General features: G+C 41.3%; 1 protein-coding gene across 1 annotated transcript in view; it reads right to left on the bottom strand.

Annotated features, from left to right (window-relative positions):
- The window catches only part of EGFL6 (EGF like domain multiple 6), a 65,664-nt gene that overhangs the window by 27,457 nt on the left and 14,137 nt on the right, over positions 1 to 24,070 (bottom strand). The window contains exons 4-7 of the mRNA XM_030551994.1: positions 21,313 to 21,432; positions 14,147 to 14,266; positions 8,990 to 9,124; positions 7,053 to 7,175 (exon numbers count right to left, since the gene is read on the bottom strand). Of these exons, the coding sequence (XP_030407854.1) occupies positions 7,053 to 7,175; positions 8,990 to 9,124; positions 14,147 to 14,266; positions 21,313 to 21,432 (498 nt within the window). The remainder of the gene's footprint in view (positions 1 to 7,052; positions 7,176 to 8,989; positions 9,125 to 14,146; positions 14,267 to 21,312; positions 21,433 to 24,070) is intronic.

The raw sequence follows: 24,070 nt of genomic DNA, 5'->3' as shown, positions 1-24,070 counted from the left end.
ATGCATCAGCTTTCAAAGGTACTTTAATTCACAGAGAATTAAAACAAAAGAGCTGTGCAAGCAACAATGCCAGTGGAGGTTAAGGGCTAAAAGTGAGTTTTTTCTGTAAACACATTCTGTGCAAGATTAGGAAACCAAGGAATTGGTGACTAATGCCCAAGTTAAGCAGGTGGAGTTGGAAAGAACACAGAACAATTGCTAGACTCCAGCTTTTTGTGTGCTGTGCTATAAAAAGAGTGATATTGTTCCTAAGAGCAAAAACAAAAAGATGGATCTGTACGTTCCTTTCTCTCACACATGCCTCTGTAACCATGGCTGGGAATTGGTACATAAGAACCAACTGTTCCCAACAGAGAAGAGTGAGTGCTATCAACTCCTATATGCTGTACATTGCTTCCTCTTTGACACCTAGCCTCACATTAGGATGATCACTTGCCAGGTTTTCTAAGAGGTTAGTTTATAAAAAAAGTTTACAACTTCTGTATATAAAAGTGAAAGAGTGTGCACGTGTGTGTATATACCTATATATCAATTTTCTAACCTTATGGAAAATTTCTATAGAACTTAGTAGGGAGGCAACCAGTAGGATTCCAGAACAACAACTCTGGAAATCTATTGCATGTAGTAGAAAATGCTTTTGTTTCTACAGAATTTTGAAACTATCCTATAAATTTCAAAAATTACATAGGTTGGTTTACAAATCCTACAGAAAGACTACCACTCTTCTTTAGGAATTACTGCAAAATAGTCTGATAATGCACAAAAACTTGATATCATTTCCAAAACTCTCATTAAGACATTTCAAGAGTTGATCCAGGAGCAAGTTCATTTAATTTTTAAGATGTATGCAATTTTAAGTGAAAAAAAGATGTTGACAACGTTGATGAAAAGATAGTAGAGGGATTTGGCCAAATAAACTGATCTGTATGAATGGGTCTTTTCAGTGTGTGTGTGTAGCTGTCATAAACAGATAGCTAAGGGTTAATGTCTCTTACACCTGGAAAGAAGTAACCTGAAACACCTGACCAGAGGACCAATCAGGAAACAAGACTTTTTCAAATCTGGGTGGAGGGAAGTTTGTGTGTGAGTCCTTTGTTCTTGGTCTTCTGCCTGTCTCTCTCTTGGCTATGGGAGGATTTCTGTCTATTGCTTTCTAATCTTCTGTTTCCCAGTTGTAAGTACAAAAGATCAGATAGTGATTTATATGTTTTTTTTTGTATTTACATGTGTGTAGTTGCTGGGGTGCTTTGAATTGTATTCTTTTTGAATAAGGCTGTTTATTCAATATTTCTTTTAAGTAATTGACCCTGTATTTGTCACCTTAATACAGAGAGACCATTTTTATGTATTTTTCTTTCTTTTTACATAAAGCTTTCTTGTAAGACCTGTTGGAGTTTTTTCTTTAGTGGGGAACTCCAGGGAATTGAGTCTGTGCTCACCAGGGAATTGGTGGGAGGAAGAAGTCAGGGGAAAATCTGTGTGTGTTAGATTTACTAGCCTGACTTTGCATACCCTCTGGGTGAAGAGGTAAGTGCTTGTGTTTCCAGGACTGGAAATAGGAGAGGGTGGAGTCCCTCTGTTTAGATTCACGGAGCTTGCTTCTGTGTATCTCTCCAGGAACCCAGGGAGGAAACACCTGGAGGGGGGAAGGGAAATGGTTTATTTCCCTTCGCTGTGAGACTCAAGGGATTTAGGTCTTGGGGTCCCCAGGGAAGGTTTTTGGGGGGACCAGAGTGCCCCAAAACACTCTAATTTTTTGGGTGGTGACAGCTTTACCAGGTCCAAGCTGGTAACTAAGCTTGGAGGTTTTCATGCTAACCCCCATATTTTGGACGCTAAGGTCCAAATCTGAGAATAGGTTATGACAGTAGCACACAGAAAAAAAATGTACAAATTACTGTACTGATAACTGGAGTCAGAGGCGAAGATACACAATATTTTTGCTACCAGGGAGGTGCTTTCTAGAAGGTGGTTGTAGGTAAAGGGTACATATTGCATATGTGGTTGTGTCCAGGAACTAGGCAGTTTGGGAAAGAAGTTGCTAGAGAGTTTCATTTTATGACAAAATGCCAGCATCCTAAAGATCCCTTTACCTGCCTACTTAATGCTCCAGTAAAGAACCTTCATTTTAAACAGAACTGCAAATTAATTTTTTTATATTGTTAACAGCTAGACTGTTTTGGACATTAATGGAAAAAGGTGACCCTTCCTCCTATGGAATTGTGATATAATAAAATATGGATTGTCCTGGTAATGGAAGAACTTTCACACACAAGAGAAGTGCCAAAATGCAGATAGGTACTTAGGAATTTGGTCACCCTCTCTTGTGTATTCAGAAGAGGGCACCCAGCCAGCACGTCGGAATCTTTAGCCAAGTTCTTTGAATATTAACCTGATCCTGAATAAATAATATAGTATGTTAATTGTAACTTTGCCTTAATAAAAAGTTTCAAAATAAATAAATTCCCATTAAAAATCTCACCCCCTTGGGTAGGGAAAAAGTGAGACTTAGGCCTGGTCTACACTGGGGGACAGGGGGGAGAATCGATCTAAAATATCCAACCTCAGCTACGAGAATAGCGTAGCTGAAGTCAATGTATCTTAGATCGACTTAGAATCACTTACTTCGAGTCCTTGTGGCACAGGATCGATGGCCGCCGCTCCCCCGTTGATTTTGCTTCTGCCTCTCACCAAGCTTGAGTTCAGCAGTCGACAGGAGAGCGATCAGGGATCGATATATCGCGTCTACACTACGCACAATAAATTGATCCCCGATAGAGCGATTGCTACCCTCTGATCCAGTGGGTAGTGTAGACCTATCCTTAGAGAAACTGCGGAATATCCACAATACTAGATTACGTTTGCCTAAAGCAAGCAGCAAGACTTTCAGCAGGCAATACCTGAGACAGCAAATGGATCACAATTATAGAATAAAGGATGGTAGCAGTACTGGGCTATATTTTAAACAGAATTATAAGAGTCTCACAGTGACAGGGTTAGAACAGCTTTTTAAGTTTCTGGAAATCCTGTGAGGTCAACCTATGCTTTGTTGAGGATTGGTGGGTTAGTAGGAAAATCGTGCCAGACTTAGGTTTTTCATGTTTTGAGATGAACAAAATCACCTTGAACAATGTGATATGCTAGACAGAGGGGAGAAAAGGACAGTTGTGTTCACGTTCTGCTATTTAGCAACCTAACAAAGAACAACAAGACAAGAATGCAGAAGTCTCCAGCTGGGTAATATAAATAAAGTACCATTGCATGACAGACTGCTGGATGAAACTTCTAGTTTCAAAGTTAGCAGTGCCTTTTCCTTGCTTCTTTAATAACTTCATACAAAGAGTGAATTAAAAGAAGCAGTTCCTGTTTTCCCAGGAATCCATATTGACTATGTAAAAATTTTTGGGATTCTATTATCAAACAAAAGGCTGAAACACACACATAAGTGTGTGATGGAAGAAATGTACTTAGTCAATACACAATCAGAAGTCAGGAGAAACAGAGGCCCGACAAAGGCTGTGGACAGGAATAGATGAAGGCCAGATGTGAGAATGGTTAACACCCCTTTAGGTAAAGGTAAAAGGGTTACAATTTTTGTAGGTTCTCAGAGGCAGTTCAGAAACTCACTTCAACATGCTATTCAAATCTACAAACAGAGGCAAAAGTAAGCCTGAAATACCACAGATAGTATCATGGAATCATAGACTATCAGGGTTGGAGGAGACCTCATAAGGTCATCTAGTCCAACCCCCAGCTCAAAGCAGGGCCAACCCCATCTAAATTATCCCAATCAGGGCTTTGTCATGCAGTATTTGTCAGGTATACATGCAGTATTCTGTATGACGTTCTTGGGAGCAGCCATTTTCCATTCTATATAGATTAAAAACACCAACCCATATCTGGATTTTACATTTATTAACCTCTGTAATTATTCAGTGATGTTAAGAGATTTAGCCACACGATTCTCATTACAAGCAATGAGAGCTACCTGGCTAACCTCTCACATAACACTTTGATTTATCACGCATTAGTAAAATCTAATGCCATTGCAATGGAAAATCATTCATAGTATCCTGTAGAAAACTTATCCAGACCTAGTGATAACTCTCCCAAATATGGTATAGTTTTAGGACTAATGCAAGATACCAAGTTCCCTAAGCTACCAGGGTGAAATCCTGACTCTGATGAAGCCAATGGCAAAACTCCCATTGACTTCAATAAGTCCAAGATTTCAGTCCCATTGCCTTCTGAATTGGGAGCACTTAGCTGCTCAGTATAAGTCTGTATGTCTATTTTGCTGTCAACTGCTACACACGTCTCTTTTAGCACCAGTGCTGACCAGGTTTGCCCTCCCGCTGAGTACATTTTAGATTATTTTCTCTACCTAGACTTGCTTACATTTTCCCAATTAAACTCTCATTTTATTCCTTTCTGTCCATATCTCTAATTTCTCTATTTATCTGTATTATTTCTCTGTTCTCTCTGGAGTTCATACCTCCTAATTCACCATCATTTGCAAATTTTAATAATGTGCTACTTTTTTTCCTCTTCTGGATAACTAAACTTCAGTAGGTTAGGACAGAATACTAGAAACGGTGTTGTAGTGAACAGTCCTAGATTAGCAGAGAGACGGAGTAGATGGTCTAACAGGATTTTTCAGTCTCTAACACTGATGATTCTATAGGACTAGCCCTTATAGAATGTGCAATAACCACCGTATATGCTCAAAAATTCTTCCTTTGTTCTCATTCAAGTAACTTGTAAAATGTAACAGGGTGATGCATATTCATCTTTGTAATATTTTTGTGTAAGTAAAAATAACGCATGCATAGATTTGGTCAGAAAATAGGGTTCCCCTGATGAAAGATTTAAGCTTTTCCTAGAAAAATTGAAAACCTTTGAAAATTATTGTATCAATCAAAATGAAACATTTTGACATTTCTGCATGTATTTTTGTTCTGTTTTGTTTGTGGACCCAAATAGAAACATTTTGTTTCAGTTTGGTTGACATTAGACTGTATTGTAACACCAACTAAGTCTCCCGTGATGCTCCACAATGTCCCCTCTTGCTGAACCACTGGGGTGCATCAAGAGTGATGCAGTCTGGCTGAGGAGCCCAGCCTGTAGGGGAGAATATGGGCATGAGGCACCTGAACAACTCCTCCCATGAGAGGCTGAACTTCCAAATCTAAATTTTCAGATTTTGGTCAAAGAATATTTGGGCTTTTTTTTTTAAAAAAATGAAAAGTCAATATTTTCCACAGAACATAGATACTTCTCACGAAAAATTTAATTCAGTCAAAAATCCAATTTTCCATGAAAATATAATTTCAATGGAAAATTTTCAACTAGCCATATTTATGCTAAAGTATCAATTTCACTTTTGTCTTGTATTTAAAGTACTATAAAGGTGCCCAGTGCTACCATGATGGGTACTAGGGACCATTAAAAGTGTATGGAAAACTCCCCTCTAGGGTTGCCACATCTTGCGTTTCACAGGATTGTCCCAGTTTTGAGCAAGCTGGTTGTCAATGTATTTGCACTGCATTTTGATGTTGCATCATCATAATCCCAAAGGACAAACTTGTAAAACTGTCAACTCAAAGTAGAATTCAGTATATTTTGCTACAAGTTCTGGCAGTATACTTTTTTTCTCTCTCACACACACTCACTCTTTTGGCATGTCAGAGTCATGCTCTTAAACTGAACGATGTACAAAATCTGACCAAAATTAGATATTTTTGCTTGATCCTGGATAAATCAGTTTGTTGTGCTCCAAATTTCTGAATCTTTAGCTGCCATGCAAGTCAGATTTACCTGATGGAAAGGTATGTCAAACAGTGGTGACAAAGCAGGGATAATATTAACGCTGTAATCTTAACACTCTTTCAGTGTTGACTACATTCTTGTCATTGGCAACTTTGAAGGTGTAGTTAGTATATAGTGTTCACTGAACTTGAAAACTGTTCTCCATGGCCATATACCTTTGCACCAGCATTAAAGACAATGGGCCAAATTCAGCCCTGAAATAGTAGTGTGCTGATTGACTTCAGTCATGTTGGGTCTGAATTGAGCCTTACAGATTCAGTATTGATGCAAAAAAATGATTCTGCATAAATTGTACAGCATCTAGAACATGATGAGTGCTAGTCAGCCTTTTAAGGCATCATTGCAAGGTTTGAGATACCACAGTAACCGGAATAAGAACCTGTATAGAATATAACGTCACAGCACATTTTGGCGGTGCTCGTGTAATATAAATAAATAATAGAATTACATAGAATCATGGAAATGTAGGGCTAGAAGGGACTTTGAGAGGTCCAGCTGAGAGAGGCCCATACCCAGTTACCTAAAGTTTAAAAGGATTAATGGAGCAGGACCCATGGAAAGGGCTACTGTGACATACAAAGTAGATAAGAGATTATCAGAATATTTTCACAATATTCTTCCTCTGATGAATGGCAACATTTTCAGATTTCCCCTGAGGAAGATTTATTGAATTAAGTTGTAGGAGAAATCTTCCCCAGAAAATAAAATAGTGCACTTAAATAGGTTGCTCTTGTCTTTATGTTTAATTTTTTCTTTTTTGGAGGGTCATTTTCATTTAGGAGTTGGCATACACATCTCTGTGGACAGAGAAGACATAAGACAAAACTATAAACAAAAACATTTTAGCATGAAAAGCAAGCCCTGTTCCCTCCACACCCATTTTACCTGAGCTTATTTGCAACTCTTCTAGAAAGGTCTGAATAATTCAAGAGGCCAAGCCTTTAAGGAAAAACTGAAGCAGATTTCTTTAGAGAGAGAAGATAGATAAGACCACATTCTGCTCACTATTACACCAGTGAGATTCCACTGGTTTAACAGAACATAATTTGGTCAGAAGAACACTTCTATTATATATGCAATAAGAGATTACTCTTATAATAGGTGTGTGACTTCAGTGGAAATTTTGTCTGGCTAAGGAATAAAGGACTGGGTTCTAATAATCATCCCGTAGTTACCTGAGAAGAGTAAAAGCAATGCACCTCCAGGGATCAGCAGTTACTTACCAGAACATTCAAATCCACTACCTCTGTAGCCCTGTTTACATTTGCACTTGAAGGATCCCTGAGTATTGAGGCACCCTGCATGGATGTTACACTTGTGTGTACTTGCAGCACATTCATTTATATCTAGAAAAAGGATACTTCAGTGAAAATATCATTCAGTCATCTGTTTTCAGACAATTTAAGCACCAGCATCAGAACAAGAATGTCCTGAACCCACCACTAACAGAAGAATCTGCTCTGGGTAGGGACTCTTGCTTCTTTCTCAAGACCACAACTTTTGGCCTCAATTTCTGAGCATGAATTTTAATAATTTTAGGGCCTAGCCTTGGTCCTAGTGAAGTCAATGGAAGTTTTGCTTATAACTTCAATGAGAGCAGGATTGGGCCCTGAGACTGTAAATGTTGCTCTCCTAACAAAATACAAAGGGCCCATGAAAATAACCATGACTGTGATGAAATGCAATCATTTTGGCCCTAGTTCTGCCCTCCTTGCATGGAATAGCACCTCACTCCAAGAACAATCCATTGCAAGTGAGGGTGGCAGAACTGTGCCTGTAGATTGTAAGATCCCTAGGGCAGGGAGTTCTTGTATTTGTCTGAGAAGTGCCAGGCACGTACAGGATGCTGTTGGAAAAATAATTGATATATTCAATAAACCATTATGTTAAATTGACATCAGAACATTTTAAACAGTGGCAGTAACTGATCTAATTGTTTTGTTCCATTTGATTTTGCTACTGAATGGCACAAGAGCTTTTCTGGTTTCTCCCACATGAGGGAGCTAAGTTCTTACAAAGTTAAAATTTTGCACCCATTCATGTGTTACCCACCCATGAGTCATACCTGGCAGGTCAAAGGTACAGATGCAAAGCATGGCTCAGCGTGGACAAACATGTAACAGAGAACTCTGCATCAAACTGCTGATGTATTTGTCAATAAGATTCAGACCTGCAAGCTTTAGGCCAAGTCTCACCATTTTGTCTATGCACATACATACATACATAAGGAGATGGGGGGAAGGATATCATTTTCAGTTTTAAGGCTTCTGGGATTTTAGTACAACAAGAAACCAAGACTTCACTCCAAAATCTGCCTTAAAGAAAACTCTCAAAAAAACAAGAGGACATTAGTTCTCTTTTGTATGCGTGCAGTGTAATTCCAATTCTCCCAGGCCCTTACGACTGTATCATTAGAGCAACATTTTTCAATGCCTGCCACATCAACTACAAAATTGGTCTTCTTACGCAATATGTGAGGCCTCTAGTTAATGGACTGCAACAGGGGACTAGGGAGGTTTGACATTTGTTTTTGCATCTGTGTATGTTAAGACGACTTAAGAGTATTTTCATCTGTATTTGTCTCTGCATCTGAAAGATCAGAGATGTAACACAGTTCTTCAAAGTAATTAAAACCTGCTTTTTCCAGCCAGTTATTTTTTCTTATTTGAGCGGGACAAACAAACATCTCTTTCCATTGTGTTACAACTTAATGAAAGAATAGGAACACCTCACTATGCTGATCAGGGCCAAAACACTTAATTTACCCCTTTTGGTTTTAATCCAAATAAGTGACCTTTCAATTAGCACCCTTAAATCAAAACTGAGTGTTCCCTTGTTGCAGACTTGATTACAAATAAATGTATATCTTGTGTGAAATTTCCTAGAGTGGTCTTGGCAAGAGAAGGCAATATAAATTGCAGTTGCCTTTGTAAATTTTCATTGATATCATTATATATAGTTTTTCAGTAACCAGGCTGCAGAGATTAGTCAGTGTCCCAAAGAGGGTTCTAACTGATATTTTACATCTGGTTCTGAGCTGCACTCTCAAGCAGAAGCCAATATTCATGCTTAAAGCAAAATCCACTGATCACCATGCAATAACATGAAAGATACATTGAGGAAAGGGAAGAGACAAACCAACTTAGTGCCTAAATCTTACCTACACAGTCATAATGGCCTCTAACATATTTCAGTTCATAACCACTCTGACACTTGCAATAGTAGCTTCCAAATGTGTTGACACATCTGCGGTTATAAGAGCAAATAGCTTTGCCAGTGGAGCACTCGTCAATATCTAGGGCAAGGAAAATGGAAATTGGTAAGATTAAGCAGAAGCAAATGCAGTGCTAGTTGTCACTTGCAAGGTGTGCTTTGGTCATGGCTGTCACTGGAACCACACATTTCAAAATGTCCATGTTATAAAACATGTCCTGTGACTTTTATATTTGCGGACTGTTTTGCATATGATTTGGTGATATGATGGTAACAGTAAAGCCAAGTTCACTCAAAACCTTGAGTGCTGCCAACTTAAAAATTAGGTTGTGTGAAAGGCTGGGAGAAAGCAGGAACCATTAAAAGTAATGGTTTGTCATATGGTCATGGAATATGCGTGGGGGAGGGGAGTACTTCACAGATTGTGATTTCTCTTGCGGGGGGCAGTTGGGAGGAAACAGCAGAGGACTCTTAAGATAAAGCTTTTTGCAGAGGTGGGAAAGCATCAGTAAACAAAAACAGCAGTTTTCTTTCCTGATTTCCTGCACTGCTGCTTGCAGGGGTAAATCCTTTGGCTCTGGCAGAAAAGCATGAAATTATGGGTAGAACTCAGGCTGGAAGTCGTGAGTCCCAGGGGGCAGCAGACAGCTGTCAGGGGCATGAGACCACCCTGCCCTTCCTAATAAATGGGAAAGGGGTCCTGGTATGGAAAATGCCTGAGAACCACTATTTGAAAGGTTCTTCAATGATCTGGAGTGGCTATACATTAAATTGGTTTTAATTTTTCTCATTGCAAAATGAAGTAACATTTTCAATAAAATAATGCAACTGGTGACATATGGCATTTAAAAATTGATGGTATTTGCCTTCTCTCCCCCTCCAGCAACCCCACATGACCAAACTGTGACATTAGATAGAATTTGCCATGACAAACCACTATCTTTAGCTACAGTAACTCCTCACTTAACATTGTAGTTATGTTCCTGAAAAATGCAACTTTAAGTGAAACAATATTAAGTGAATCCAATTTCCCTATAAGAATTAATGTAAATGGGGAGGTTAGATTCCAGGAAAAATTTTTCACCAGACAAAAGACATTTTTTACACACGCACACTATAAGTTTTAAACAAACAATTTAATACTGTACACAGCAATGATGATTGTGAAGCTAGGTTGAGGTGGTGGAGTCAGAGGGTGGGATATTTTCCAGGAAATGCCTTACTGCTAAATGCTGAACTAGCACTTGGCCGATCCCTCAAGTGTTAACACATTATTGTTAATGTAGGCTCACACTCTACAAAGCAGCACGAATGGAGAGAGGAGACACAGCACGGTAAAGAGAGAGACACAGAGAGACACATTACCCCTATAAGTATGCTGACCCCACTCTAAGTACATTACCTTTTAAAGTAGGTCAGCAAGTTGAGATAGCAGCTTCTGCCAGCAAGCTCCCTCTATCCTGAACTCTGTTGTTTCCCCTCCCCTGCTCTATGGAGATGGGATACAGGAGCAGGGGGAGGGGGACACCCCGACATTACCCCCCCACTCCTCCCCCCGCACAGCAAGCAGAGGCTCTGGGGAGCAGCTCCAAGGCAGAGGGAAGGAGCAGCACATGGCAGTGGAGGGAGGGACACCTGAACTGCCGGCAATTGATAGCCTGCTGGGTGGCTGCCACACAGGGAACTTAGGGAGCTGATGTGGGGGGGGGGGTTGCTAGCCCACCCTGGTTCCAAGCCCGCACTAGCTAGCTCCAACAGGTTGCTCTTTCTGCAAGCAGTGGACAAAGCAGGAGGCTGCCAAACAACATTATCAGGGAGCATTGTGCAACTTTAAACAAGCATGTTCTCTAAGTGATCAGCAATGTAACAACGAAACAAGGCTAGTCAGGACAACGTTAAGTGAGGCATTACTGTATTATTATTACTTATGGAGCATTATGAAGTGGTATATTTAATGTATCTGACACCACAGTCCAATGTCCAAACCTGATGGTGTAGGCCAGGGATCGTCAACCTTTAGCACGTGTCCATCAGGGAAATACGCTGATGGGCCGGGACGGTTTGTTTACCTGCAGCATCCACAGGTTCAGCCGATTGCAGCTCCCACTGACCGCTGTTTCCTGTTCCCTTGGCCTGCGCCGCTTCCTATGGCCCCCATTGGCCTGGAACGGCGAACCTTACATTAAACTAAACATTTCCTGTTGGGCTGCTTGTCTATTGTAAGTACTTACATGATCCCTACTACATTGATATTGGAGTCCTATACAATATTTAATGTATTTAGCCTCACAATACTCCTGTGAGGTTGGAAGTACTTATATCCCCATTTCACAGATGGGAAACTGAGTCAGAGAGCAACCAAACGACTTGCCCAAGGTCACACAGGAGGTCTGTGACAGAGAAAGGAATTGAATACAGATCTCTCAAGTCCCAGGCTAATACTCTAACCACTGGACCATCCTTCCTTTTCCTCATGTTTATGCCATTTCTATTGGAGTATTAGCATTTATCTAAACTCTTGTTTAGCATTTTAAGGTGTCTGCTGAATGTACCGAGGTACTTCATAAGCTAAACAAACATGAAACAATCATAATGGATGTATGAATAGCTAAAAGAAAGATTTAGGAGAAGCTCTAGACTTGTCTGTTGTATTTAAACACATGCTTCCTGACTGTCTGCCTTCAAATAGCTCTTAAATAATTCAAACAAATGTTAATAATAAAACTACAATGGGAAGCTGGTTAGGGAATCCTGCTGATTCACCTCAAAACAGGAGATTTCCAATCACATTCATTTCATTTTCAAGGAAAGAAACACTGTTCCCATTATGGCATGTTTATGGTTTGGAAGCTGAGCCAAATGTCCATATGGGTTCACTCTATAGCTCATAGAGCGATAAAACACTCAGGTCATATGAAATTTGTGTATGGCGTGCTGTTGCAGCTATATGTCAAAAGGACAACTCCTATGGTAACTGTCTCTCCTTAGAAAAAGCGTGTCTAGGTTGATGTGCTTAATTGATCTGTTGCTTGAAAGACTATGCATGTTTTTTTGCATAGTTACAATTCATTTCCTGTGTGTTTGACATGTCAAACCTCTCCAAGATTCTGTAGAGTGCATTCCTATAAAATGCATTTCTCAGCAACATCTGAAATTGAATAACTACTGTATTCCTCTGCTCCTATCAGATGTTGCCTGTACAGCTGTTCTTTATTATGTGAATCCCAACCCAAACCATTTGTAGTGTGATACCATTGTGATAGGCACTGTGTATGTGCATGAAATCATCATCATCATCTCTACGTCAGAGACATTTTCACAAGTAATACTGTAAGTGCAAGAGGAGGTATTTCTACTGTACCTTTGGGTGAACCACAGAAAATACAGCTTTCTTAGTTATGAGTAGAGCTATGTGAAGTTTTTTTTTTTTAATGAAAAGTTTATTCGACAAAATGTGCAGTTGTGGTCAACCTGAAACTATATGGAAAATGTCACACAAATAATTTCAGCCATTCAGAAAATGGCCAGAGAAGGAGAAGAAAGAGGAGATGGTGTTGTTGCTCATGTCTCTTCCCCACCCTTCATAATCTTTAGCCCAGTGGCTAGGGCACTCAGCTGGGATGTTGGGACCCCACGTTTGAATCCCTGCCCTGCAACAAAACCAAGATAGACTCGTTCAATTCACCTCAAATTCAAAAATAATTCAGATTCAGTTTGACCTGAATTACATTTTTTTTCAGTGTTTTGGAACTACTACCAAACTGGGGGGGGGGGTTGGAAATCAATTATTGCCCAGCTCTAGTTATGAGTTTCAATTGTCTGAAGTTGCCTGACTGGAATGGAGATTACATAAACTCTCCGCGCATTTTTGAGAGATACAGAACTAGTCCTGAAATGCCGAAATTGCAAAGTTTGCAGATGCCTGGTGCACCGAAATCTTTTGTGGAAGTTTGCAAATGAACTTGTGTGCCTAATGATTTTTGTTGTGTGAAATGAATACGTACAGTGTTCTGAAAATAAGTCTATCTGATAGTCTCAAGCCAGTGGCACAGACACACCTGAAGGAGGAGTTCTTTTGCCCTCTCTTTAAGAGGACATAAGTATGAAGTTTAAGATTTCTGCTGTGTATCTAGTGCATGCTGTTGACTATGTTCCCTCTTAAAATGAAATAAGTATCCTTGGGGTTACCTTAAATGAAATAAAATGACCTTTGAATGTACAGATAACCTAACTGAAACCAGTGGTGATCTTCAGATAGAAACAAAGTGGAAGCCTTGCAGTCAGCTCTATATATGCTATACAACTAGCAGTGGGCCACCAGGTCTCAACTGTGGGGTCAATTGTGGCTTTGCCATGAGCCCCAAGCAAGGGGCTGTGGATTGTTGGGAAGGAGATTCCTATTTTACCTCTGCACTGTTGGTCATTTGTCAGTGATGAGACTGACCTTTGGATCTTAAGCACACTACTATTCTTTCCTATGTTCTGAAAATAGGAGAGATAATTTCTTTGTCACTGAAGGGTATGGTTGTGTTTATTTTAAATAAAATGTGGTTTACAGGGTGCTTATGCATAGGGAAGCATGCTGTGGCTCACCAGCCTAGCAACATTCTGGAGAAGGCCACAGGGAGGGGTGTGAGCTTGGCATGTGGACTGGAGCACTATGAGCATGTGATAAACAAACCCATATATGGGTTTGTTTAACTCTGATTGGTTAAGGTTCATGTTATGTAAGTTGTTATATAACTTGTTATATAAGCACCATGTGCTATAAAGTAGCGAGGGGAGGGGCTCCTTGCTGGAGGGACTCTGCCTGATTCTTTGTACCAGGAGTCTCTTTGTGCACATGTTGAATAAAGCTTTATTGAATTGAATCGCATTGGATCGAAGTCTCATGATTTCTACCCAGCATCAGACTCACTGGGAACCACCAAATCCCAACAGTCACACACTGAAAACAAGAGGTCCTAACCTTGAGCCTGCAGGGAGGGGTCAGTCGTCCAATACCAGCTGCCATACAGAGTTTTTTAAGATTCAGGACTTCATTCTGAATGGGTTATGCAGAAAAAATTGGAGTAGGGGAAAAAAAAAATCATACCACACATACCTATACATGTCCTTCCATTTGGTCCCAACTGAAGTCCAGTTGATGGACACAAACACCGTACCTCCTCTTTGATTTCTTCACATCCATACTGGCAGTTCACCATAGCACATGTCCTGGAATCTGAAGACAAAACACACCCTTGTTGGAATCTAGACTGGAACAAGACCAGCCCTTTTCCTAAACTAGCTCTGCATTCAGCTGAACAGAATAATCTCATTCATTGTTCTCAGTATCTGCTAATCGCATTGTTTAGTCACTAAAAAATAATACTCAATGGGTATGTCTGCACAGGAAAAAAACCCACTGTGGCGAGTCTCAAAGCCTGGGTCAAGTGACTCAGGTTTGCAGGGCTAAAAATTGCACTGTAGATGTTCCAGCTCAAAAGGTTTCAAAGCCTGGGTTCAAGCCCAACCCTAAATGTCTACACTGTTCATTTTAGCCCCACAAGCCCAAGTCACTTGATCTGAGCTCTGAGGCCTTTTTTTCCCCTCTGTAAATGTACCCAGTAGGTAAAAGAGTTACCTTGATGTCTTCCATAAGAATATAACCATGTTTTTCCTTCCCTCTTGTTTTCTTGTATTCCTCCTTTCCTGCCCCAGCCCCACATTCTGCAATTTCTCACTTATCTTTTAAATTGTAAGCTGCTTGGGGCAGGAAAATTGTCTGCATAGTGTCATGCTCTACAGAAATGAACAACAATTCTACCCCGAGGAGAAAAAGCTCCCAAAAATAATGGAAAAAAGTCTAATTTTTAACAGTCACTACTATAAATACTTTAAAAGTATTGTTATATGAGGGGTTGAGTGAAACCTCATTAAAGCAACAGCTGTTCTTCATTCAGGATATAACAAAAGAAGCAATTGAACTGCTTTGTGGAATACAATAGCTGGAACAATACGAGTCACTGCCTAAAACACAGGCCACATGCAAGGCTGGTCAGGAATCTGAACAGTAGGGGCAGAGAGGTTTGACAAGAGCAGAATATAAATACATGGGGACAGGGTATTGTTTGATGGAGCTCTGCGTATGTAAGAGAGAAGTAGCAGAAACATCACACAAGCACACAAGGAAATGCCAGAGACAGCAAGAGAAGCTGTCGTGTGTCTCCCTCCCAGCCCATGACACACACCATGAAAGGGTTAGGCCTTATTTCTTTTGTTAAAACTCTTCATACACTTTCCATCAAAAAGAAAACCTGAGCCACACACCTGCATGCAGGCACTTACTAACAGCAGGCCAACCCAGCCCATGGATTTACCTTAGAGTGACCAGATAGCAAGTGTGAAAAACTGAGATGGAGGTGGAGGGGTAATAGGTGCCTATATAAGACAAAGCTTCAAATATCAGGATTGTCCCTATAAAATTGGGACATCTGGTCACCCTAGTTTACCCAATTATAAAGACACAAATAAGTACCAACTCCAAAGATCAAAATGCAAAATATCAAGTACAGCAAAATAAACCAACCAACTGTCATCACTTCAATAGTGTTGCAGTAGGGGGATAATATCCCTAAACATAATATGGCTCTCTGTCTGTTTCCCCCTACCTCACACCTACAAACTGCTAAGTAGCCCAGCTTGTGACAGATTCAGGGCTGCCCATGTAACTAGTGTACCCCCATTCGTCTGCTTCTATGATACAGCTGGGTGAGTGGTTGTACAAAAGACCTGGACAAGCATACCATGAATCTGTATTCCTCTGTCCAAAGTCCTTGTCAACCCAGGACTCTCTCTTCTGGGCCCAAGAGTTATCTGTCTACTTAGCCAGTCCACGTTCAACTCATAAGGCACTAGATGATTACAGAACATTATGGTGACCTTCATACCTGGTCTCATCAGGGAACCACCACCACCTGCTACCAGACCCTCTTACCCTGTACCCTTGTGTACATCCTCCAAAACCTTTCCATTATCTCATTTGACCATAAGCACAAATAGATTTCCTTGTATGCAGGTAGATTGATCACTGCTACCAGATTCACTGAAGAGAATGCATACCCCTCAAATCAGTGTGTTCACCAACACATCCCTCTGCAGCATGGGGTGACCCAGACCCACCACTGTGAACCATAACTGCACTCTGTATTTCTCTGCTATCTCCACCCTGTAGCCCCCACTTGTTCACTCCAAACAGCTTACCATGACTTCCCCCCTCCAGATCAATCCCAAGCCCCACACTTTCTAGGCTACATCCTTGCCTCACATTGCCACCCACAGCAGCAGCACAGGATTCAAAGGGCTGTTTGCAAGCCACTACTGTAAGATCTGAGTCCTTTTTCTGCAGCCGTATTAGGAGAGCAGCAGCCATGAACCAAGAAGCAGAAAGTCATATCCTCATGCTCCACCTAAATTACATTAAAACAATGTAATATCAGGCTGTTCAGGAGGTGCTCCTGTCCTAACACCACCCACCCACTCACCAGACAATGAAACAGATCTTAAGATGTTTAAAGAAAACTTTGATAGCATTGGCTCAGGCAAGGAATCGCTTATCCTTGAGGGGGATTGTGAAATCTCTACTTCTTTATTGTTTTGCCTTTTTGGTCCCTACTTTTCCATTGTTTATCTATATGGTTTCTGTTTGGTTCTTTGCAGAACTAATTTTGCAAGATTTAAATCAACTAAGGTGATGGGATATGATGGGGTAAAAAATTGCTATGTAATGGGCTAGGATTGTAATACTGTTCGTAATACTTTAGTTTAAAATGCTTGGTTAAGGTCTAGCTAAGCAGGACTCAAGTTTCACTATATAAACTAGAGTCCTGAAAGAAGTTCTTTGGAACTAACTCCAGGACACGGCCTAAGGTCAGAGCTGTCAGACCTCAACACCCTGCCAACTATATTGTGCAGAAGCTGGAGTCCCCAGATGACCTGATCCTGACCACCAGGAAAAGTTCATCTGCCTTATTGGGAGTGGTGACCATTTGTATGCTTAGCGTGTGCATTCTGTCTTGGTGATTGTTAAAAAATAGAGGTTAAGGATATTATAGTGTAAGCCTCTTTCACTGGTAAAAGGTACTGCAAATCCACAGTATTCCCTGAGCCCTAGGAACTGGGTAAGGGTGGATACCTTATACCCTAAGCCCAGGATGGGAAAGGGTCTGGTGCCTAAATTAAGGGTTACACCTTTAGCCCAGGAAGGGTAAAGGTGGGTGCCCTCAAGTATGTGGGTAACACCACTAGTCCAGTCTGTAAGCTGGAAGCTACTGACTTTTTCTTCCTGGGCAGCTGCATGACTGACAGGGTCTGTTCTTCCTGCTGCTCCCAAGGTTCTGATTTGGGCGTTGACTGTGCTGTGCAAACTGGGCCCACCACACTCCCCATCAATGGCCACGGCTCTTTGGCCCAGTTCTCCGATGATTCCTGATCTACAGTTCAAGACAGCAGAGTTCAACTGGTCCATCCAAGTCCCCTTTCCTGTCCTTACTTATCCGATTTGCCTCTTGGTCATCTCAAAGTAACTGCCACATGCTCCACCATAGCTCCTTATCTCTCTCCCCTTGAGGGAGAAAGGGGAAGAGACAAAGTAGCACTGTCTTGAGATGCAGTTCCCCTCACTCCCCAGTCCCCTATGGTCGCCCTCACCTCCTCCCATCTCTCTGCTGGTATCTCCAGCTCCATGCAAAGAAGATGCCACTAGAGCCCCACCCTTGCTCCTCAGATCCACCAATGCTCCAGGGTGAAACTGCACCATCTTCTCCTTTGCCCATTACTAAATTTCCACACCTAATGCCAGCCTCAGTAACACATACTGGGAAACCCAGTAGGGAGACTATGCTACGATTTCCCTCTAACAGTGCTTGTTCTGCCTGCCCCATATTGGGAACAGCTGGCTTCTGCCCCCTTGCTAACTCCTCCTCACCTTGTGCTTGGGACAATGACTCTGTTACCCCAACCACCTGACTTGATATCACTGCCCTCTGTTTGGCAGTCTCTGGCACTGCCACCAGTGTGTCTGCCACACCATTATGGGACCATCACTCCTCTTTCTGGGGTGTGTCCAACTTGCAGCTGTTGCTGCCCACTCTAGGCATCAGCCACCAACAGGTGACTCACCTTCCTTGCTGCTCCGTCCCTGGCAGCAGTCCCCACAGCTACCAGTGCATACTCTGCCAGCAGGATTCTCACATGGCACTCTAATGTCTGGGATACTTGTAGTCACCAGTGCATAGTCCTCCATGGTTGCCTACAGAGCTTTGGCTGGACCAGGACTCCTGCAGGAGCTACTCTCACTTCTACTCCCCTAACAGCCATTACTGGAGCTCTCTTCAGCTGCTCATCCTCCCTCACTGGTCCTGCCCTAGAGACACTCTCTTGATGCTCCCTGGCTACAGGCTTTACCTGCCATTCTCCAATTCCAGCAGCCACTGTGCTAGTATCCTGCTGTCCTCTGCTATCCAAATACCTCGCTCACAACTGCATCCCTTGAGGGAGCCCACAGGACTCCTCTAAACGACCAAGCACTCCAGGGTCCCCACTGCACCTTCCGGCTCCAAACTATGGCAGGGACCCCCAGAGAAGCATAGTGCTCTCTCCACCTCCTCTGCCTCTCAGCAGCTTTACCCAACTCTTCAGCTTTACCCAACTCTTTCCGGACAGCACCTAAGGCACAGCCCTCACCTACAGAGTAGAAGAAGCCACATAGGCAGCTACGAACACAGCTGCAAAATCAGGAGTCTACATCAACTTCCTCCCAGACAAAGGTAATCATGTGGGCCTGAGACCAATTAACCCACCTGCTTGCACCTGGCTATTTGGGAGGGCCAGCCCTAATTAGTAACAAAGCCCAGCTGGGTAAGAGCTGGTTTAGTTCCACCCCTACCCACCCAAGAAGAGTTGGGAAAGCCCCATCATTCTCCCTAGAAACTAGGCTGAGAAGGACAGAAGAACAGATGGGCTACTCAAGGGGCGGGTTGGAAGCTTAACTAGATACAGGGGATCTGAGTCTAGCCTGTCTGCACCCTTGAGTGAGGTGAGGAATGTGCCAGCCCCAGGGTTGTGGAGTTGATCAAGTTACAGCTCCTCCAACTGTGAGTAAAGATACCACCTCTTCCTGGTTGATTCCTACTGTGATCAGTAAAACAAGACTTTAGGTATGTTCTTTATAAATAAATAGGATTGCACCAAAGAAATATCTGATTCTATCAAACATCTAAACAACCTGGAAGACCCTGAAGGTTGGCTAACTGCTTGGGTTAAGAGTATGAATTAAAAAGGCATGCTTACTGTCACTCTCAGAACTCTTTACAACAACAACATTGTTTAACAAGCCAACTGTGCAGTATACGGGTATATGTGTACCTACAGTATTGTACATATTACTTCTAGATGCCTTTGTACATGTTTAAAGAACCACACTCAGGAAAGTGAATTTTGTCCATGAAGATAAGCAATACATATCATTGACATCAAGTGCTTGGTGGATTCCTAGAAGTATTCCACGTTTATGTGGATGAGAATATTCACAGGTGCAGTAGATAGATAGATATGATTAAAAAAAATTGGATAGGCCACAAGTCATTTTACTTCAGTACATAAAACTAACTTCTAAATGACACAGGATTAGGAAGAAATTTCCCAAATGAGACCATTACTTCCTAATTGTCCATTATGGAATTTCTTTTACCTCTCTATGAAGCAGCTAGTATTGATTTGTTTCAGACAGGACGTTGAATTAGATGGACCAATCTAGTATAACAATTTCTATGGAACTCTGACCACTAAGTTTAGGTACTAAGTTATTAATGGCTTAGTGCTTCAGGGAGGAGGAAGTCTGTGCCTAGCTTAAAGCTGGGTGGAAAATTGATTTGGGATTTTTTTATTGTTGTCAATAAACCATACACCAAGAAGGGCTGTGACTATGTGGGGTTTGTTCATGGAGCCCTGAAGAAGAGGAAAACAGGCAGGGGACTGCAGAGGGCTGCTGGCCACAAGGGAGTGCTTGGGTGGTGGCCAGTGCATTATGGTATGTCGACAATGCAGCTGGAAGCATGTTTCCTATCTTGGATTGACAGACATGTGCAAGGTCAAGCAGAGCTAGCACATGAAAAATAGCAGTGTAGCAGGGGTCAGCAGTGGCTCAGGTGAGCCACTAGGGAACGTGCCAGGAATTCTGGCTGGGTTTGTGCTCTGGCAGCTAGCCTAAGCCATCCCCTGCACTACTCCTGACTACATGGCTATTTTTAGTGTGCCAGCTCTAGCTGAGTTAGTGCATGTCTGTCGACACAGGCTGGCAGACAGACAACACAGCAGGAAAAGAGAGATGATGCAGGGTGCTACAAAGGACTATAACAAGGAGTAATAGGATAAAATTATGCATGGGAAAATGGAGGCCAAATATTAGGAAAAGTTTCTTAATGGTGGGATATATTCCAAAGAAGTATTGTGAATACCAGAGCTTGGGTCGTGTCAGACAGAACTAGAGAGAGCACTAGAAAGTAATTTCTAGGATATTAAATTGGCACTTTCACTTTGGGGTGGAAAAAGGCCATTCCAAAGTGGAAGAACACTGTTTCCTCATGTTTTAAGAAGCTTACTGAACACTGGGAACCTCACTAAAAACTCAAGTTTGAATTCTGGGCAAAGATTTGTGTCTACAGTTTATTGTACTGGGCTCATTCATCCCTAGTCAATATTGGTCCCAGGATATCAGAGAGACAAGGTGAGTGAGGTAATATCTTTTATTGGACCAACTTCTGTTTGTGAAAGAGACAAGCTTTGGCATTTACATAGGTCTGAAGAAGAGCTCTGTGTAAAATCAAAAGCTTGTCTGTCTCGCCAACAGAAGCTGGTCCAATAAAAAATATTACCTCACCCACTTTGTCTTTCCAATATGGTGCACTAGCAGAGTTGTGGACAGAAGCTATGCAAGCTACCCTACATTTGAACTAACCCTGTAGAACTGTCTAATGCTTTTATTTTTAAGGACTAACATTCCCCTAAAAACATAACTGTACCCTAGATAGTTTAATCTCTCTCTTTAAAAATACTGCCACAGGAGAGCACATCCTTTAGTGTTGACAGCACTAGGAACCTGACAGAGATACCTTGTCACAGATAAACTAGCTGCCAGCCATCATTACACAGAGGTCATTTGTGATAAGATATTGATTGGATAATCTGTGTATCTAAATTACTGCCTGTCCTGTGATATGCATTACTTACTTGCACACGTGCCATCTGGCATGAGCATGTAGCCATTGAGACAATAGCACTTGTAGCTGCCAGGGGTGTTCATACATCTATGCTCACAAGGACGTGGTTTCAATCCACATTCATTTGTATCTGCAGAAATAATTTGAATGAAATGAGTGCAGGGATTTTTGTTGTTTTAAATATATGGTTATAATGTTGCTTTATGCCTAAAATTCCCCAAAGTAAAAGTCCTGGGATAGAAAATGAGCCAACCCCTTGCAAGAAAGGAATTCAGCAGACCATCTGCCTAAGTGAGTGCTATAAAAACTAGCAAGGAGGGCTGGCTGTACCTGACAGACTGCAGTGCAACCTCTGGCAGACTGCATGGGGGGAGAGAACTGAAATTACAATATTTGCTAACAGCAGGGTTTTTATTATTCTAGCTAGAGACTTTAGTCCACCATCTGACATTCATACAAAAAAAAGTGAAAACAAGTCAGTCACACAGCATGGGGAAAAGATGACTAAAAGATTTCACGGGCCAAGCATCAGCTGTGATGTCATGGCAAGAGTGAATCGTTAAGGGAGACAGAGGTGATCATATGTTAAGTATTTTGTTTTGTTATTTTTTTTTTAAAGGAAACTCATGCAGCTGAGTTCTTTACCAATCTTCTAAAAACCATTCTCAAAACCCAACCTGTCAATAAAATCAAAGTATCAGTGTAGCTGAGCGTAAACCCACTTCTCATTTGGGGAATGTGGAGTTTAGGTTAGTTTACCCACTTTCTTTTTTAAACTACTCCTGAAAAGGGCAAGAAACAATATTAGTTTTTAATTTGCCAAAGAACCAGCTTTTGTGGAGAAGGAAATCACCCAGCTGAATTTAATTTGCCTGGAGTGAAATACAGTGCTGACAGTGGAGGCTTATACTCCTGTTATATGTGAACAGTATCAACATTTGTGACTTTCATAAACTGTTTGGCAACTGCTGCCTTTCACTATTTTGAAACCTTTTTATCAAATACTGAAGAGTTCATTAACAAAATACATCACTGCACATAGTCCGTGCACTACGTGTTTAATGATACACTAATGTGATTTCAATTTAAAAAAAACTCAGAGCTGAGTGGACTCAATTCCAGTTCTAATTGTCTCAGCATCTGTTCATGTGTTAGGGTACGTCTTCACTACCCACCGTATCGGCGGGTAGCAATCGATTGCTCGGGGATCGATATATCGCGTCTCATCTAGACGTGAGATATCGATCCATGAACGTGCTTATATCGATTCCGTAACTCCACCAACCCGAATGGAGTTGCGGAATCGACAGGGGGAGCCGCGGACATTGATCCCGCGCCCTGAGGATGGTGAGTAATTCAATCTTAGATACTTCGGCTTCAGCTACGTTATTCACGTAGCTGAAGTTGCGTATCTAAGATCGATTTTTCCCCCGTAGTGTAGACCAGCCCTTAGTGTGGCCTGCAGGCCAGAGGAAAATCTCCAGGCCACAAAGAGCAAACCGTCTGGGTAGTGATATGTCTACAAAAGTATTTGTCAGAGTCCATTCCAACAAAAAGAGGAAACATGATATTACTCAAAACATTGTTTTTCATATATTTTAGAGAGACACCAATTTGGAAATTATAACTGAAAGTTTTGTAGCTACTACAGATCCATGTAACAGCCAAGATTACTGTAACAAAGATGAGCAGAAATTTGTTTGTTCAACTAGACTATGGAAACACTTTTTTCAAAGTTACTAAAGTGACTTAGAAGCCTAAGTCCTATTGCCTTCCAATGATTCTTAGCCTCTTATGAAAAATGAGACTTAGGTGATTTTGAAATTTTTACTTATTGCATATAGTCAGTTTCACCATTTCTTCTCTAGAGTCAGTCAGTTAATTTTTCCCTTGCTGAAAATTCCTTATAAATAATGTCAACATGGAAGAAGAAAAATTCAAGGGCTTTTCTGAAGGGTTTTTCTAATAGCACTCTTCAAATAATGTTCTGAAGTTATCTCAGAAATTGGACTGTTTAAATTTTGCAAACGGTTTATATTCATAGTGGATGGTGTCCTTTAATCTGCTTGCTTAACATTTTAAAGCAGAGCCTAAAAATACTGTGAAAAAGTAACAGTAGGCTACCTGTAAACTTATGAAGCCAAAACTATGAACGTACAAGTTTGGATGTCCTAATTTCAAAGTTCTCAAATCAGCATGTACAAACAAAGGGTATTTGCCCATGTAAATTGTGACCTGTCCATCAATTCAGTTTGGAAGAAAAACTTGTGGTCAAGGAACTGGAGTGGGATTTCTGGCTTCAATTCCTGGTTTTTTTTTATGACAGGTTCTTGCGTGTCTTTGGGGAAGTCTCTAATCACTCTGCATTTCATTTCTCCATCCATAAAATGGGGAAGATAATTTATTTAAATAGAAAGATGCCTATACAAGAAGCTAGGTGCCCTAACCTATACCACAATAAAATTTCAACAGCATGAAAATAATTCTGAACAGGAACTCAGCAAGCCTACCATCTAGAGAACTCATTTCCACCTCTTAATTGTAATGGGAAACATGCTCTCAGCCCTGTCCCCAAATCCTCTCAAACATGTCTTTTGAAGTGTGCCTGGGCTCTTTTGGACTAGCAGGGATGCAAATTTATAATGCCTCCTTTCTTTCGTGTCTATTCTGGCTATAAGCACTCAGATTTTTTTTACTATGCTTAAGCACTGTGCCTAGCACGATGGGATCAAGACCTTTTGGCACTGCTGTACTATAGACAGTTGGTA

The sequence above is a fragment of the Gopherus evgoodei genome, chromosome 1, assembly GCF_007399415.2.
Source record: "Gopherus evgoodei ecotype Sinaloan lineage chromosome 1, rGopEvg1_v1.p, whole genome shotgun sequence".
Taxonomy (NCBI): Eukaryota; Metazoa; Chordata; order Testudines; family Testudinidae; genus Gopherus; species Gopherus evgoodei.
Note: the sequence above shows the minus strand (reverse complement) of the source record. Positions and strands in the feature narration are given on the sequence as shown.